The following is a 19160-nucleotide window of genomic DNA, read 5'->3' on the forward strand; positions in this document are numbered from 1 at the left end:
TATACATTTTTATAATTTTCAAAATTCTTCTGAAGTTTTATTTTGTCTTCACAGTCCAACAGAAATAATTCACAATGCATTGAAGAATAAAGATACTTCACTCTAACTTTTAAGTTTTTGCATTTCCTTTGTAAGAATTTTATAAAATTTACATACAAATTTAGTGTATGGTGAATGTGACCTCATTTTAATTTTATCCTTTACAATAGCACTGCCATTAGAATTAAGATTAAATAAAAATCCTGACGATAATAACTTAAACTGAAATTAAGATATTAAAAATAAGTTATATTTAATACAAACAGAATTAAATATTGAAAAATAAATTCTGCCTCTGTATCTATTAGATATTAAAAAGAATCTTGATATTGTGTTTGGAACCTAATTTCTAAATCTCAAAACTGGGCAAAATTTTAGATATTTGTCTTCACACCTTGCTTAAGTGAAAAACATTAGTGTAACAAGCTTAACTTTTTAACAGAAAGAATTTCAGAAGAACAAACTGAGAACACTCATTATATTAGGAATGTCCTTCTGATCTGTCAAACTATCACCATATCAACACCATTTGTATACCATTAGAAGTCGCAGTTAGTTTGCTAAGAGTGTCCAAGTAAGTGATTACAATGGATGAGCTCTCTGGGAGATTTAAAAATTTGGCTGACACAGTCTTCTCTAATCCAAATAAAATTTACTAATTTGAAAAAGTATCTTGTTCTAGATTTACCACTGTGGCCAATTATTAGTAAGCATACATCTCTTTATTGACTATACAGTTGAAAATTAAAATTTACTCAAGTAAAAAATTAGAAGCCTTTGGAAAAATTGTCTGTCTTCATATCTTGCTATTCATCTTTCCTTAGGTATATATTTCATCTTTTCTCCTTCCTTTTGTTTACAAGTATAAGTTAAGGACTTTTGCATGTGGTAGACTGTTTTATGAGATCAAATACACGCAGATCTTCAGTACTTATTTAATGCAGCTAGAAATGTTTGTAACCAAAGATTTGTGACGGAAGAAATTAGTGTGTGCTTGATACATGATAAGCATTACATAAACATTTTTGAATAATTATATAAATGAGTGAATAAATGAGTGAATGGTTTTCCTGTCTAGTAAATGTTCCCACTGTCCCACTTCAGTATCAAGGATTAGAACAAATTTGATTAACACAAGTAAGCCCCAGGGACTTGGCAAAATTCCTAGGGCATGCTTGGAGAATTTACAGGACATATCTGGCAGGTAATTCTTAGGCCTACAGTACAGAAATGCTCTCCCCAAAATTTACCTTTGAATTCTGTATCAGTAAGGTGTTTTAGGTTTCATGATAGCCTAAAGTGTTTGAAACTGAAATATTTATTTATATATAACATAAATGTCAGGACTGTGTTTCAGATTTTAAGCCGTTAAGATCTACCCTCTGTGATGATATATGTGTTCTCAATGTTTTATTCAAATTTTGTCACAAAATATAAACATTACTGGATTTAAAATGATTATTTCTGTAACACAGGCTGAAGGAGAAATATCTCCAAAGTGATCGAAATGCATAGTCATGGAAATATGTGAAAAAAATAGAACAATTTAAATGCATATGGTCTAATCCTTCAGTATTTCTTATGTATATCAAATATAATTGGGTCATTATGTGGAAACAGTATATTTATTCATCCTTTCATAGGGACAGACTCTTCGATTTAGTTAAAAATTAAATCTAGAATCATTTAATAAGCTTGACTCTGTTTAGTTGTTTACATTTGAAATTTCTATGATATACAATTAAAAAATGATGTCTCTGCAGAAACTCATTTCAGAAGTGAAAGTTCAGGTGGAAAACCAGGTAAAAGGCGTCTATTTTAATATTACTGCCATCTGTCCAGATGGGACCCGAAAAGCAGGCACAGACGGATGTGGAAATGTGACAAGCAATGACGAAGTATGTGGGTGTGCATTTTTCCCATTTTAAAATAAACTAAGTTGTTTGGCAAGTTTTCTCACAGAAAAATCAAACCATTCTGGAAAACTTTATTTACTACTGACTCCAAGGATCATATTTATATAGTTCAAAGTAATTTTTATTGTCTCTTTATTATAAAGTTCCTACTTGTTTTAACTCCATTTATTTGTCTTAAATATTTATTTGTCTTAAACTCTCAAATTAAGTAAATATATATTATATTAAATACTTATTTAATGATAATAACTTTAAACTTCTGTGTCACAGCCAGTATATATCAGTAAAGCACATCTTTTCAAACAAGTAGTGTTTACACTTATGATGATGATGATACCTACCTTTTTGGTTGCAAATCTCAGAATAAATTTGAAATTGAAGGTAATAAGCCACAAAAAGAATGAGAGTGATGGAGCAACTGATAAAGGCAATGAATTCCAAAATCTTTCACTGTGCTATTGTCCCAGTACTCACAATGATCTAGGACGAAGTGGCGACATTTATTAAGAACAATAAAAAAGAAGTGTCATTTAATTAAAAAGGGATAACCTGGAAAACAGAGGGTCCAGATTATTGCAGTGTTAAGAAATAGGACCAGGGGTGATAGGAATTCTCCCAGTATCAGCACAATAGAGGGTAAACACACAGAAATATGCTCTTCAAGGGAATTCTTGTTAGATGAAGTGATTTTCAGTGAGCCACCTTGAGGCATCAGTTGCCTAATTTTTAAATGAACAGATTACAAAATTTAGAATCCCTTTTCCTTTCATCTCTAAAGTTCTATGATGTTGTTATTTTAGTGTCATGCTGTAGTTCAGAAGTATGGTAGTATGGTTGCTCCAACAAGCTGGCTATTTGAAATCAATTATGGCTAGTTTCTAATTCTGTAGGTCCCTGCATAATCACTTTTTGGATTTTGTTAAAAAGACATTATATGAAAAATATATATTTGGTTTATAAAATATACAATTATAACATATAATTTTCATATAATATATAAATATATATTTGATTTCCATTAAATATAGAAAAACTTTGTGCTAGCAAAAGTTTCTGAGAAAGGGTTAGCCTTTTAGAAGTAGTTCATTCTTTCAAAATCAGTTTTGGCAGAAAGGTTTTCCTTCTTACTTTTTTTTTCTTTTACTTTGTCTATAATCCCTTTTTCACCCTCACTTTCAACTAAGTAGTATAAACAGTTTGACTCTCAGAAAGAGTCATATGACCTCTTAATTACATAAACCCCAAATTTTGCTTTATTAATATTGGCAATGGCCACATTATCCTACACATCTGTTAATCCTTAACATTCTTTAAGACAAAAAAACATTTCAAGTAAAATACCAACTGCATTAATTTTAATATTATGAAACTGATGTTAATTTCTGATGCATATATGTAATATAAAAGCCTAAACTTAGATCTTTCATACCTTGTGTGTGTGTGTGTGTGTGTGTGTGTGTGTATTTTTGCTAGGCTTTTTGGTCAGAGTGAATTTATATATATGGATATATCCCCACCCACGTATATTCATCCCAACAAAAAAGGCTACCACAAATTTTTTAAGTTGTAATGGATCTTAATCTAAGATGGAAAAAAAAAACAGACAAGCTTATTTGCCAAAGTACCTGAAAATTATAAGGTAGGCTAACAAATCCAAAAAAGGCACATTAAACCAATCATGTTGTGCAAAAAGAAAAAAATAGAGAGAAAGGAAAAACTTGGCAGGATCTGTTGTTTCACAAGGGAAACAAACTCCTGCCAACACAGATCTTTAGTTGTACGCTCATGTCTCCACTGAGACAAATGTAGGACCCTGTATTGAGATCTTAAGATCTGAGAGAGTCCTAAATCTTATTCCCTTAAGTAGCATCAGAGAAAGCCTCATGTTTTCCTTCATTAACACCACGTATAAACTAAAATTTAACCCTGAATCTTTACTTGGGGTTTATATATATTATATATTATTATAATTAAAAATAATTTATTATAAATAAATTTATTTATACATTATATATTGTTTATATATTAATATTTATATGTTACATATTTATATATTTATATATTATAAATAAAAATTGTTCATCTGAACATCCTATCTCAAGGTTTAAACCAGTAGAGCAGTAGTCCTTTAGTTTATTTGATCTCTCCCTTGTGCCAAATATTCGTTAACCCCACATTTTAAGTACTTAATTCAGAAAATGGTCTATTCTCTCTCAAGTTTGCTAAGAAATCAATTGAGAACATCAGTTAGTCATTGGAAGTGGAGTAGACGTTTCAAATAGACTTAAACCCATGTCCATTTAATGGTACAATAGAGACAAGTAGCAGTCATTGCTTCTTTTGACTCTCTGGTTCATTAATTAGGAAATAAATGAAATGGAAAAGGGAGGTTACATCTATATATGAAAGAGTGCCTGTGTAATTTACAAGTGTTATGAATTTCTATAAGATGGTATATTATTGATTCAAAAAATCATTCACACATAAAGAGTAGTGATAAAAATAATCAAGACATATAAATATATTTTCTTTCTCTCCCTCCATTTAGGTTCTTTTCAATGTCACAGTTACAATGAAAAAATGTGATGTCACAGGAGGAAAAAGCTATGCAATCATCAAACCTATTGGTTTCAATGAAACCACTAAAATTCATATACACAGAAACTGCAGCTGTCAGTGTGAGGACAGCAGAGGACCTAAACGAAAGTGTATAGATGAAATTTTTCTAGATGCCAAATGTTTCCAGTGTAATGAGAATAAATGTCATTTTGATGAAGATCAGTTTCCTTCTGAGAGTTGCAAGTCACATAAAGATCAACCTGTTTGCAGTGGCCGAGGAGTTTGTGTTTGTGGGAAATGTTTATGTCACAAAATTAAGCTTGGGAAAGTGTATGGAAAATATTGTGAAAAGGATGACTTTTCTTGTCCATATCACCATGGAAATCTGTGTGCTGGTAAGTATAAGTAAATATATACATGTAGTTTTTACTAGTTACTATTAAACTAGCATATATATCAAAGTCTCTTTAAGTCACATCTTTTAATTACCAACCCTGAATCTGAAATTAATATTCAAAATTTCAAAGTCTATGAAATTAGGCCATGGCAGTGCATTTATGGCACATGATTCTGCTATTTATATTTTAAATTATTTTTGTACAGAAAATAACTGAAAATAAAAACCAAAAATTAAGTGTTATTCTCAACCATGCCTTGATTTTATAAAGATAAATATCAGAAAAGGAAATTTCTGATGTCTGGCAGGTTGTCTATAATCAGAGCATTCTTCTAGAAAAGACTTGATTTATTCTCATAAGTAGTCACTCCCTCTAGCTTTCTCAAAGGATAGTGAGCTTTAAAAACACAGTTTCCATTCATTGGAAAATTCTTAATGCATTATTATAGATGGTATTATAAATTTGTAATAATTTAAACCTATCCAGTTTATTTTTGGAACAATGCAAGCAACAGAATTATCAGAGAACAGCATTCTTCAAGAGAATACGGGTTTTGTAAGTAATCTAGAAGATTAGTACCAGAGGCCACACACAGACCACGTTTAAAAATGAAATAATTTAAAATAAAAATATCAAAAGTACTTTTTGGCTAATTCAGTTTACTGCCACCTAGAGGTTAGATTCTAGAAAATCTATGCAACATTTGAAATTTAATACAAAACACTGTTTTTAAATGAATTAATTTTTCTATGACAGTGTGCTAAGTCCACTTACTGTTACAACACCATTTTAAAAATTTTTGCATTTTGGTAAGCAAATATTAATTAAATTATTAATGAACTAAAATATTTCATTATCATAACCATATGGAAAGTGACAAGCCTATACAAAATGAATTTTCTATTCTTGTGTCAGCTATAAATTTGCCATATATCACATAAATATGCAATGAAAAATTGACTTTTTATTCTGTTATATACACAAAATATTTTATATGCCAAACATGTATCCTGCTATATCTTGTATCATTGGTAGAATGGATTATAGATAAGTTAAGAACAAGCCAGCAATTATCTTCTAATATTTAGAACTAATCCTATTTGGAACAGGGAAGAGGAAGAATTCTGATATCCCACAGATATTGGGATAGCAGCTTGAAATACATTGGGAATCTCAGTCTCTATTTATAGTAAACTATTAAAAATCAATATACTAGCTCTTCTGTATGACTATTCTACCAGCCCACAGGCAGTTGAAAATCTGCTTTGAATTATTTGTGTATAAGTTATAAGTGCAAAATGTAGCTGACAAACATTTTCTTCACTAGTTTCCTTTGAGAATAAAAACATATGTTCACAGGTCAGCTGGCTAGGATTGGGCGTGCAGCCTGCATATAGGGAACAGGGTCTGGCAGGCATTTGTTTGGCCTGGACCTCATTAGTTTTACATTTAGCAATTGAGTTGATCCAACAGTAGACTCTATGGAGCAGTTACCCTGTGAGGTGCTTGCAATAAGGGGAGAGAGGGAAGGAGGGAGGAAGGAAGCCAGGAAGCAAAGGAAGGAAGGAAAGAAGACTCTGTAGCCAAATAAGCTTGAGAAACACTACGTAACCCTGTAATATATACTCCTTCTTGAGGATTTCTAATCCACATGGGCATATTAAATTTTGGATGCTTCCTGAAGTCTAAAACCCATTTAACTACATATAACCAATGTTTCTCCTCAACTTACTTGTCTACACGCATGCCCCCAACCCCAACACACAGGTGTGCATGTGCATACACGCACATGCACACACACACACACACACACATGCACACACACACATACATACATACATACACCCACACTCCACCTTGCTTTCTCTCATTTACCACCTAATAACAACTCACAGCATACTTTAGGACATGCCTCTCTAACCTGCTAAATAATGTCTTCAAGATGTGAAGAGATCAGTTCAACTCCGCCAGAGATCTTATCTTTAAACATGGCACTAACAGAACTGAAGCACTAGAAGGGTTTGCCTTAACAGACCTTCAAAAGTATCCCAGGCCCTTAGCAATAATGAGAAACTAAGAGAATGATTATGGAGGCTATTAATCAAATACCCCTGGTTTTTGGATTTCAAGACTGACAATTAACATTACTTCAGCCTTTGTAGCTTTTTTATATTTGTGTGTTTTTAATTTAAAACTGAATGCACAGTGACCTTCAGGTAGTCAGGCAGCCACTGCAGTGGGGCATATGTCACAACTGTCAGCACAAGAGATTAGCATCATGGGGTTTATCTACAACAGAACAGCTTCAAAAATAGACGCTCCTAAAACCTCTCATTGTTTATGTCAGACGAATAGAAAACGATGCTATTTCCATTCAGTTGACTGTCAGTGTGTTTCCATGGATATGGGAGGGGAATTTATGTTTGGAAACACTGCACAAAGTCAGTGGCTCCAATAACTTAGGTCCTGGAGTGTCTGTTGCAGGGCATGGAGAGTGTGAAGCGGGCAGATGCCAGTGCTTCAGTGGCTGGGAAGGAGATCGGTGCCAGTGCCCATCAGCATCAGCCCAGCACTGTGTCAATCCAAAGGGCCAAGTGTGTAGTGGAAGAGGCACATGTGTATGTGGCAAGTGTCAGTGCACTGATCCCAGGAGCATCGGCCGCTTCTGTGAACACTGCCCCACGTGTCACACAGCCTGCAGTGAAAACTGGTATGTGTTCTCCAACTCCAAACATACATGAAGCAGTTCTTCACCATAGCTATGTTCATCCTTTTATTTTGCCTTCCTTAATCTTAGAAGTTGCTGGATCTTCTCTACCAGATAAATTTGTTATCATCATGCTAAAAAGGAACTGAATAGGGACTTTAGGAACAAGAAAACTTAGATCCTAACTTTTGGCCACTAGATAGCTGTGAAAGCATTGGAATTGATCTAGGCTTTCACTGCTTTACTCTTTTTTTTTTTTTTTACGTTTATTTATTTATTTTAGCAGAGAGAGAGAGCGAGAGAGCACATAAGCAGGGGGAGGGGCAGAGAATCCCAAGCAGGCTCCACGCTATCCCCAACATGGGGATATCCCCAAGGGGATATCTCCAACATGGGGCTCCACATCTCAACATGGGGCTTGATCTCATGAAACGTGAGATCATGACCTGAGCCAAAACCAAGAGTCTGAGGCTTAACCGACTGAGCCACCTAGGTGCCCCTGCTTTAGCTTTGTTGAAACAGGTTTGTTGTTTTGAAGAATCAGATTTGGTGTTCATAAGGGCTCACTGTTTTTTACCCAGCTTTCATGAGATATAACTGACATATAGCCTTGCTTACACAAGGCTCAAGGCTTAAGGTATACAACATGATGATAATTGATGGCAGTTTACCATCAATTAGCTGTTTGAGCTAGGGTATGTTGTCGAAATTCTCTGTGCCTCAGTTTCTTGATATTGAAAGTGATGATTATAATAATAATACTTTGCTATATAGTTCTGTGACAGAATTAAGTTAGATGATTCATGTGAAAAAAAACCCATTTTTACTTGGTGCATAATAATCCTAGAATAAATATTAGCTATTATTATTGGGTTTTTTAATTTTTTTATTTTTGAGTTTTTTAAATTATTTTAAAAAATAAAGAAAGATACTGGCTATGAAGCACCCCTGGAAAAAAGTGATGTATAAGTAATAGGTGATATGTTAAGTGAAGATGGCATTATTGTTTGGTGACAGTAACTAATTTTCCAGTAACAATTTGAGCCTGTTCAAAGACCACTACTCTAAACATCATTGTGCCTTCTAATTTGTTTTATTCAAAAATTTTATGACATTCACTTTCTCAGATTGGTAGCTCAAGTAAAATTTTTAAAATTATACATGGGAATTTATGTAACTCTCCTGGAAATGCAGTACTTAAACATAATGATGGAGTTATTTCTAATGAACCCAAGTGAAACTTGAATTGTGTATTCACTGATAAATTTTTCTAGTAGTATAACATTTATCTTCTAAAATATTTTTGCTGATTTTATTTGTAATAAAAGTTTCTTATGTATTTCTTGGGTATTATCTTCTCAATACAAAAAAAATCATTATTTTGACTGTATACATTATTAAAATAGTTTTAGTGATTAGAATATAATTTTGCATGGTATTAAATTCAGCCAGTATTACAAATAAATATTTTGGCTTTCTTTCCCAGTTTTACAAGACTACTATCCTAAAACAGTACTCTATTTTGATATTTTATGTCTTGCAAAAAATACTATGGGCTTACAACTGCCGGAGTCCAGCTCCAGCAGGTCCAGGGGTTCCAGAAGGATGAACAGCATCAGAGAAAAAGTGAAAATAAAACAAAACTAAAAAATAAAAATAAAAAACTGAAATAAAAAGCTAAAATAAAAAACTAAAATAAAAATGGACACAGACGGCAGCAGTGTGTTGAACTGGCCGATTTATTGCAGTAAACGTGGCATTATATATACTAGTGATTTCCTTGTAGCATACGTCAACTATGTTTTTTCTAACATTACCTAATTTTGAAAATGTTCCTATGTATAAACGACCTTTAAGAAATAACATGGTGAGGGGCGCCTGGGTGGCGCAGTCGGTTAAGCGTCCGACTTCAGCCAGGTCACGATCTCACGGTCCGTGGGTTCGAGCCCCGCGTCGGGCTCTGGGCTGATGGCCCAGAGCCTGGAGCCTGTTTCCGATTCTGTGTCTCCCTCTCTCTCTGCCCCTCCCCCGTTCATGCTCTGTCTCGCTCTGTCCCAAAAATAAATAAAAAACGTTTAAAAAAAAAAAAAAAAGAAATAACATGGTGATTTTACCCTAACTTTCCCGCATACACTTTGATTATAGATTAATTTCTTACATTATTCCATTATGCACCTGTGTTTATCTATAATCTACAAAGCATTTGCTTTGCTGTTCTCGTGAAAGGCCCTCCATTTCTCAACACCTCAAGTGGAACAGTTACAGGGACATGACCTCCTAACCACATGAGGCCAGAACAATGTGTTTGCCTCGGTCCGAGGTGCCAGAAAGGGGCTGAAAAAGCCTTAGAAACCCATGCCTAATACATTCTCAGAGAGACAATGCACCTAGGAACCAATGAACCATTCTGTAGTTTAACAGACTAGGTTCAGTCATCATCTGGAATGCCTCCGGGGGGCCAGGTGGGCCTAGGGGTTGAAGTCACCTGTGCCCAGAGATACACTCGTTAGTTGCCGGAGTGAGGCTTTCAAATCACTGTCTCTCCTTTACAGGCCCTCTTTGCTGGCAAAGGTATGAGGCTATCCTTCCTGTAACTAGAGGAGTCTGCATAGGGTGGCAAGAGCTAAACCTAATTCTTGGGGAGCCTTATTTTCTTGGGGAGCCTTATTTTCTTGTGGGAGCCACAATTTCTTGGGGAGCCTTATTTTCTTCCCTAATGGTTCTTTTCCCAGGGGGCCTGCCGAGGGCAATTCCCCAACAGACAATACCCCAGGTAGTTTTAAGGCCTAATTACCTAAAAACGGGAGTCCAAGAAGCTTCACTGTCGGTGGGCCGCCCTGCAGTCACCAATCCGTCCACAGCCCGGGCCCTGCCCCTCAGGCCGGGATAGCTCGGCTTCCAGCATACAACCTATTCAAAGATTAAATGTTTCGTTTCTGTTTGTCTTTATAGGAATTGTGTGCAATGTCTTCACCCTCATAATCTATCTCAAGCTATACTTGATCATTGTAAAACTTCATGTGCTCTCACAGAACAGCATTATATGGACCAAACATCAGGTAAACCAAAGCTTACTAATGAAAGCACTGGAGAGTATCTGTAGAGAATCATATTCCCCCAAAGAGCCCATAATCAATCATCCTAAAGAAAGGAAAAACTGCTTCAGTGTTTTCAGTCTTCCAGAGATGGTACTTTATAAAAAGCAGCTGAGTATATTTGCCATAGTTCAGCTGAATGAGTAGATCTCCTGTCTCAATTATCCAGCTAAATGCCCATGCTGGGCCCCGCTATGGAAGCATACCAAACAGAGTGTCTACAGAGGCCTCAGTGAGCCAAGAATGGAAATTTCCTATGTACAGTCCGTTTCACCCTTAGACATAAACTCTATGGAGACATTCTTCTCTTTCATAACCCAGCTTACTTTCAGTTACAACCTTCCTCATGTAAAACCAAAACTCTCCTTTATGTTTCAGGTGAACCAAAAATTCTAAGTAGCAATTACATGCTTTTGCAAAATATATGTCCTAAAAAGGGCCATCCCTTTCTGGTGTTTTTCATTTTGACATAAATATAATTTATGGGTGAGTGATTATAAAGGCAGCCTAATGGAAAGGGCATGAAAACTTTTAAGCTTAAAGCATGTTCCTTGACATCAATAAGAAATACCAGCCCTCTTACAAAATTTCCCTGAGCCTCAATTTCCTCATCTGTAATGGAGATGATAATACCAACCTCAAAGATTGTATGACAGCAAATGAGCCAGTGAACATGACAGATATATTTAAATTAAAAGATGACACACAAATGGGAGAAACATGTGAAAGCTGTGTTCAAAGACCACTTTAAGACAAAACTTCATTAGAACTCAAAAGCCAGTAACCGACTTTGCTCAGGTGTTAAGGTGTTGAAGTACACATGAATTAGAACTTAAGCTTTAAATTATGTCTTCTTTGAAAGAATTTCTACTGCTACTATTATTTCTAGTCTCTCCTCCAGCTTATGAAAATAATTCCAGCTCTTACAGAGCCTGCATAGAAGAATAAAGTTTCTCCAGTTTTGTTTCCTTCTTCTCTTGCATCCACACTGATCTTAGTCCATAATAAATTTGGCTTTGAAAACAGCCCATGTGCTGCCAGCTGGGGCTGCAGCAATCACTCCAGAAAGCCAAGTGCCTTTTCTAATAAATAGAGCCCTTCCTGTCAACATGTCATTTATTATGTTAAGTAAACAAACCTACTCTGACCTAAGTGTGGTTACAAAAAGTATTCCCTTAAAGGTCCTTAGGAAAAGCCCTTGCTTGACCTAAACCAAGATGAGAGTCATGGCCAAGGCTAAATGTTTGGCTATCCAAAATGATATTCTAACATTTTAAAATGCATGCAAACTTGAGCCTTGAAAATGTCCTCTATCCTAACCCATTAGAAATATTTGTAAAATGTAACAGTAGCTAGGGGGCTCCCCTCCCTTTCACAACTATGGTGGAAGGAGAGGAAAAGGACATTTGTTAGCCACCCCTATTATCTATCCACTCAATCACACTTAAAGGGTGTTTTGGTCTTCTGGCTAAGCTCCTCCTAGGCAAGAAGCCAAAAAGTGGGATCAAGCCACGTGTCCCCTTTAAGGATCTGCTTTAGCCTGATGGACTAGTTCTAAGACAGCCAGAGGAAATGACAGTCTGTCAGGATGAAAGGCATGCATGTCATAGACCTGAAGGTCACTCTGGAAGACTCCAAGGGCACCACTTTTGAATAGAGCATCTTGGATTGTCTCTGTGTGTGAGAACAGTAACAAAGGGAGACTTGTACTCTCATTTGGTGTTTCTATTCCAATTAGTAGCCCTCTGGACTCCCTTTACCCTTTCTTTCAAGGACCGTTGTCATTGACCAAAAGAAAACTGGGCTCGAAGTGTTCTCACTTGGTGAGGAGCCCTTACATTGTTCCTGAGCTCTTGGTTTATTCAAAAGCATGCTTGGTCATCCCTTGGGAATTCAGACAGAAATTACCCATGTTTGGGTAAGGTCTAAGACTTGGAAGGTCCCCTCTCAAAAGGCCCTCTCAGGGAGACCTTCATACATTTAGGTGAAGTCCCCAAAGTCTGGAGAATGGGTAGAAAATACTTGCCTCTTTAAGCCAGGAGGTAATTTTGTGAATCTGGGGCAGCTGGTGAGTTCTGTGGAATACTGACATATTGTGCAATGTTCCCCTTAAAATAGGGTAATACTTCTGGCATCCACAGAGCCTGCAGACTTTCCAACTAGAGTTTGCCAAAGGTCTGGTACTAAAACAGAGACCTAGTATGTTCCTCCTCTTAATGCAGCATTTCCTTCGCCAGCTAGTAATTATTTGTTCTTGAAAAAAATACACAGTGAATTTTTAGAAGCAAAATATGACAGATTTGGTTAATGGACAAGTAAAAACCAAATTAATAAAAATTGAGGAAAGAGATTTGCATATTGTCCGGAGTTGGACACTCCTACTCCCTGGAGAAGCTACTTGTAATAATAATGGAAATTTACACTACAGTTTCAAAGGAAATAGCTATTCATCTATTAGAGTAGTACTGCTTTTAGCTTCTGCATTGTTTACTTTACTTTCCATTACTGATGTGCAACAAATGAAGAGCAAGCATAACCACAGAAACATATGCTAATGCACAGAGCTGTTAAATAATTTTTAAATCCTGTTTCCCACTTAGTGACCAACAGTACACACCACAAAAACTGTCTCTTCTCTGCCACAGGTAAAATTTTATTTGTTTAAGGGATTTGGACACATTCCAGTTAATACAATTAAAGAATGTCTCCTGGAAACATTTTAATAATAAATGTGTAATAAAAAAATTATGGAGTTTATTTTTGAATCAATAGTAATGGCATTCTCCTGTTTTAAAAATGCAGGTTTGAAAATATCTCTGGTCCTATTAATTGAGATGGAGAACATTGTTTGCTTGTTAGAATCCTTTGATTTACTCATTCTAGTTTTAATCCATTTATTTGTTTGCTTCATTACAGAATGTTTCTCTAGCCCAAGCTATTTAAGAATATTTTTCATCATCTTCATAGTTACATTCTTGATTGGGTTGCTTAAAGTCCTTATCATTAGACAGGTGATACTACAATGGAACAGTAATAAAATTAAGTCCTCGGCAGATTACAGGGTGTCAGCCTCAAAAAAGGTCAGTGGATTCTAAAAAAGAATTACTATCAGTATGTCATTGTCCACTTCCAATATTTAGGCTGTTAATTAACGATAGTATTTTTTCTCCATCAAGGACAAGTTGATTCTGCAAAGCGTTTGCACAAGAACAGTAACCTACCGACGTGAGAAACCTGAAGAAATAAAAATGGATATCAGCAAATTAAATGCTCATGAAACTTTCAGGTGCAACTTCTAAAGAGATAAAAAGTACTTTATGGGAAACTGGATTTTTAATAATTGCTCCTAGAAAATATACTGTTAGAAGTCACAGGAGGAGACAAACTGTTCTAGATCATGCTGGTTGCTGGTTGTCCACTTGAATGAAGACTGACAAGCATCCTCATCATCATGTGACTCACATCGCTGCTGAATTTTTCAGAGAAAAATGTGTCTTACTACTGTTTGAGACTAGTGTCATTGTAGCACTTTACTGTAATATATAACTTATTTAGATCAGCATAGAATGTAGATCATCTGAAGAGCACTGATTACACTTTACAGGTACCTGCCATTCCTGTGCTTCCCAGAGAGAGACAATGCTGTGAGATAGTTTGGGCACTGTGTCACTACAAGGGTACAGTAATCCCTCCACTGAACATGTGGATGAAAAAAATAACAGGCAGTTATAGTACTGTTGCCAAACACTTCTACAACTGGCAGTGACTAGACAAGAACATCTAGATGAATAAATGGTTAGTGTTTCACTCATTCAAGAGGTTAATAGATAAAACCTTAATCTTGAGGGAAACTTCTTTCGAAACTGTGTAGTGTTATGCATCTGTTTATGTTTTCTGCTTTTTACAAGATACTAATCCCAACATTCTCTCCTCTTTGCCTTCATGTTTTTTCTTTCTTACAGGATAAATTTATATTATGTCACAGATGACTGGATTAAATAAGTGCTAAGTTACTACTGCCATAAAAACCTAATAATACAATGTCACTTTATTAGAATACTGATGTTTTAAAAGCTGAATGTTTAATAAGGGACACTGTAAAGTCACATCAAAATCAGAACAGCTTCGTTGTGTGCAGACGTGGAGTCTTATATCTTCTTACCTGATAAACTGGATGTTCCACCATTTCATTTGTCTAATCATCAGGTTGAAGTTCACAAGGTATTTAGAAACTCTGCCTCAAGCAAAGTACCACATTTTTTAGTGCGCTCTCTCAGATATTAAATCCAAGTAGATATGAGCATTTTTCAAATTAAAAGCTATAGTAAGCTCTATTCTTTTTTGCATTTCAGTACAGCCTAAGAGATTCTGTCCCTGAATCACCTCAACCCTACTCACCAGAATTTTAAAGGTATACAGTGGGAGGAGGATAGACAATAGCTTAGAAGTAAGCTAATTCATCCTCTTTGTTAGTCAGGGAACTGAGGCTCACAAAGTTTAAATGATTTCTTAAAAAACACCCAAGTGATTAAGTGGCAGCATTTGAAGAGAAATTCTATCTTCGGATTGCCAGGCTAGTGTCCGTTGCACAATATCATGCTACCTCTTGAATCTTTAAAATATTTGATTGGCAAGTATTTTTAAATGTGATTTACTGAAGTCTTAAGTATATGAGCATGAGAAAATTTCAAAGGAAAGCAGAAAAGAGTAATTCAAACTGAATTCCATGACTGGCTTGTAATCTTTCTTGCTAATCAGCTTCTAAGAGAATTCAGCATGGCCTAAGTACAGGGAAGTCCATTCAAACGACAGCCTGTGAGTTGTGTAGTGCTCAGCCTGAGAGCTTGATATAGAGGCCATCAGCTTTTGTCTTCCCCAGTGGAAACTTCTTCACAATTACCATATCCCTACAGACTTATTTGGTCTGATTTTATTGGCTAGAAGTCCAATAGTCCTGTGTGTAGTACAGAGCTTTGCCTATGAGAACAAAGGAATTTATTTAAAATGCTTTCTTATAATTAACTTCCCAAATTTGCTGTCTTCAAGCACTGGAAGAAATGCCAGGATATTTGCATTTTAATGAGACTAACTCCCACCCCTTATTTTACCACAAAGAGGATTTAAAAACATGTAAGTGTTCTGGAGCAAACACAGCAGTCCCATTAAATGTCCCCTCCAGCCACGCAATTATGATGCTAAATTGAACTGTATTTTCTTCCCCAAATGAAATTGGGGACATTGACATAATTCAGTACTGTGACTCACTTGTGTAAGATACCTTTGATCACCAAGGATAACATAAAAATCGTATTTTGCAGCCTGCCCGTCACACATAGCATCCATTTTAAAAAGAAAAAATATGGATACACTATAGCTCCCCAAAAGGAAAAAGTGGAAATTATCCATTTATTAAAATGCCAACAATTTTAAAAATTAACATTATAATGTTCATAAACTAATCTCCATGTAGAATGAGTTATCCAAAGGAGCATAATAAAATGAAACCCTTAAAAACCGAGGGCTTCTGTTTTTATGCTGTCACTAGTTTGCACTAATATAATGGACCAACGCTGTTATAGGAAAAGACAGACTTTCTCATAGGCAGTTCAAGGCTTGATGATGATTGTAGTTATGCTTGTGATGTCTTGTGCTTTCTTTTTTTACTTAAAGACCTAATTCTTAAAGATTTTAGAGCTTATATTTTACTTGAATAATGGATATTTTCCTATAAAATGGCTTTGAGAAGAGAATTAATATTTGACTAGTTAGAATTAATTAAAAGGTAAGGGAAAACAGGGTATGCTTAGATTAAATAATTTATGTAAATAGAGCCTATTTTCAACTAATATGACCATAGGAGCCTTTTGAGATTCATGATATTAAACAAGTAATGAAATTTTAAATAATTAACAAAGAACTTGAACACTTTTGGTACGACAGCATTTTTGTGCCCTAAAGTATGTAATGATTTAGACATGTGCCATATATACACTACAATATAACTGTATGCATTTTGTTTCTCTGGGGACATCTTTACACCACAGTGTACATGGATTTCTAAACATTTGAAACCTTTTTTTGAAACTTGTTAATATGTATGAAGTCATAGACATTCTCTGAAAGACTCAAAAATTCACCAAAAATCTGATTATGTACTGAATGTTCAATACAGCTTTGATTTATAGGGATAAAAAGGAAATCTAAGGTTATCAGAATAGATTTATTTGGAGGCAAATTTTTCAAAACTCAAAATTAGTGGGTGAAAAAGATGCAAAACTTCACAAAAGAATAAATTCCAAATTAAAAAAAAAACATATACTTAATTCCACTAACGATATTCTTGTGTATGACAATAGGTATCCATGAGACACTGAAATATGATCATGATGAACTATGAAAATTTTTCTCCATAGAATTATATTCCTTCTGGTACCTGGTATAGTTAAGTTATACTCAATGACTTTTCCTTCCTTTCCTTACTCCTAGTTTTCCTACTCACTTTTCCTAAGAGCTTGCCTAAAACTCCAGGCTCAATAAGGCTAATCATGAAAAATAACTGAATGTAATGATATAATGAAGTTCTTCATTTCCAAAAATCTCTTAATGATTTCAAAATTCATTATGCACCTGAGCCAACACACACCCATTGAAATTAAGAATTTAAAATTTTCACACCCATTTGAGCTTCTTTCAGGTCTAAAGGATTTGAGATCTAGATCTTTTAATATAAGTATCAAGTGAAATATAGCTAGTTGGGAGTTCAATCATGTGCACATTGTATTCTGTTTTATATACTCTTAACATTTAACTTATGATGATCCTTATTTATATTGACCTTATGAACTCCAATTCATGCAATGTAAACTGAGATATATTTTCAGAGAAATATAGAACTAGCATTCTTTCAGATAATTTCCTTTTCCTTTTATAATTACTCTATGGCAATTTTTTTATGGGTAACTGATTATACATATTCGTATGTCATTGATTCTAAGATTTCTACTTTTTCAATTCGCATCTCTAAAATTGTGATTATATCTTACAATCATTGGCATCTTAGATGCAGTGTTTAAAGTTGTTCTTATATAACATTACACTAATTCATCTTTAAATGTTCATGGGGATAGGGACATTCCTTTTCTTATAAATATTTCAGAACCAATTTATGGTAACATGTGAAGCCAATTTTCAGTACAACTGAATCACATACAACTCATCATGGAGCCTATCTGATTATGAGCTCAGATCCTGCAAACCTTTAGGTTGTAAAAGCTCTTTCATCTTCCTATTTATACTTTATGCTACTGGCTACGATTTCAGCATACCTACCTTAACTAATAAGAATGGGTGGGTTTCTCCCAATTTTGCTAACAAATTTTTAATCTCTCTATGCCTTTCTAAAGAATACTTTCATATGATCATCTCAGTTTTAAACAGAATTAACTGGAAAATATATGAAACCATTGTAATTAGATTTTGTAGTATCTTGTATGTCTGATGTCAATAACAAAAGAAAAATATGATACAACCAATCAGTACTGTAGGAAAAAAAACAAACAATTGTCCCCTCAAGTCCTCCTACAATTTTATTCTTTCTCCTTTCTGCTCTCTGGTTTGATTTTTTCTTTGGCTCTGATAAATTTACCTTCAAGCCCATGTAATGACTGTCATTAAACTGCATATTTAAGTTATTTGAATTATGTAAAACAATTGTTCAGCTATCTGGGCAGCTGTTAATGAAACACCTGAGAATAATAACACTACTCTTTTATCTACCTGCATACTTTCCTGCATAAAATCTATCTTCATAAGCTAACTCTATTATTCAGATTTCCAACCTCTATGGCCTACTTCAGTTAAAATTATTTAACCCAACAATAAAAAAAAACCCTGCAGTTATCAAGGATGGAAAATGTGTGATTTGTGTAAAGAACATTTACTAACTTTACACTATACCACAGATAAATGTGATTTTGATAAGAATTCTCCACAATAACAAAATTTATGGTACATAAATTTTATTAAGAATATTGAATATGAAATATTTTAATTCTAAATTGTAAGAAAATATAAATTTGCACATAATATAGAAATTCATTTTATGTATATTTAATACAACTTTAAAAACTATTTTACATTTACCAGCTACTTCATTAAAGTTTTTTAAAACCTCTGCAAAAATAAAATTTAGAAATGTTTTTAAATTATCAGTAATAAAACCTTATTTGTCTCATTTAACAAATCCCACCTTTGTAAAAAAAATAATATAGAGTGTATTTTTAAATTAAAATATTTGAATATAAAATAGCTCTTAAGAAAAACAAATTCTCATTAAACAAATTTCTTATTATTTCTGGCTTTAAATTATACATGAAGTTAAACTGCCTTAAATGACACAGAAAATTGGGAAATATGATAATTTCACAAAATATACTATGAAACTGTT

The 19160-nt window shown here is 34.4% G+C and overlaps 1 protein-coding gene across 1 annotated transcript in view; it reads left to right on the forward strand.

Annotated features, from left to right (window-relative positions):
- Window positions 1-14013, forward strand: part of ITGB8 (integrin subunit beta 8) — a 79187-nt gene extending 65174 nt beyond the window's left edge. Inside the window, exons 9-14 of the mRNA XM_047097671.1 lie at window positions 1803-1937; window positions 4504-4909; window positions 7397-7622; window positions 10572-10678; window positions 13631-13794; window positions 13891-14013. Coding sequence (XP_046953627.1) covers window positions 1803-1937; window positions 4504-4909; window positions 7397-7622; window positions 10572-10678; window positions 13631-13794; window positions 13891-14013 — 1161 coding nt within the window. The remainder of the gene's footprint in view (window positions 1-1802; window positions 1938-4503; window positions 4910-7396; window positions 7623-10571; window positions 10679-13630; window positions 13795-13890) is intronic.
- Window positions 14014-19160: the final 5147 nt, after the last annotated feature.

The sequence above is a fragment of the Lynx rufus genome, unplaced genomic scaffold (assembly GCF_022079265.1).
Source record: "Lynx rufus isolate CCGP_SWC_20201006 ecotype Redwood Valley unplaced genomic scaffold, mLynRuf1.p SCAF_4, whole genome shotgun sequence".
NCBI classification, from domain to species: Eukaryota; Metazoa; Chordata; class Mammalia; order Carnivora; family Felidae; genus Lynx; species Lynx rufus.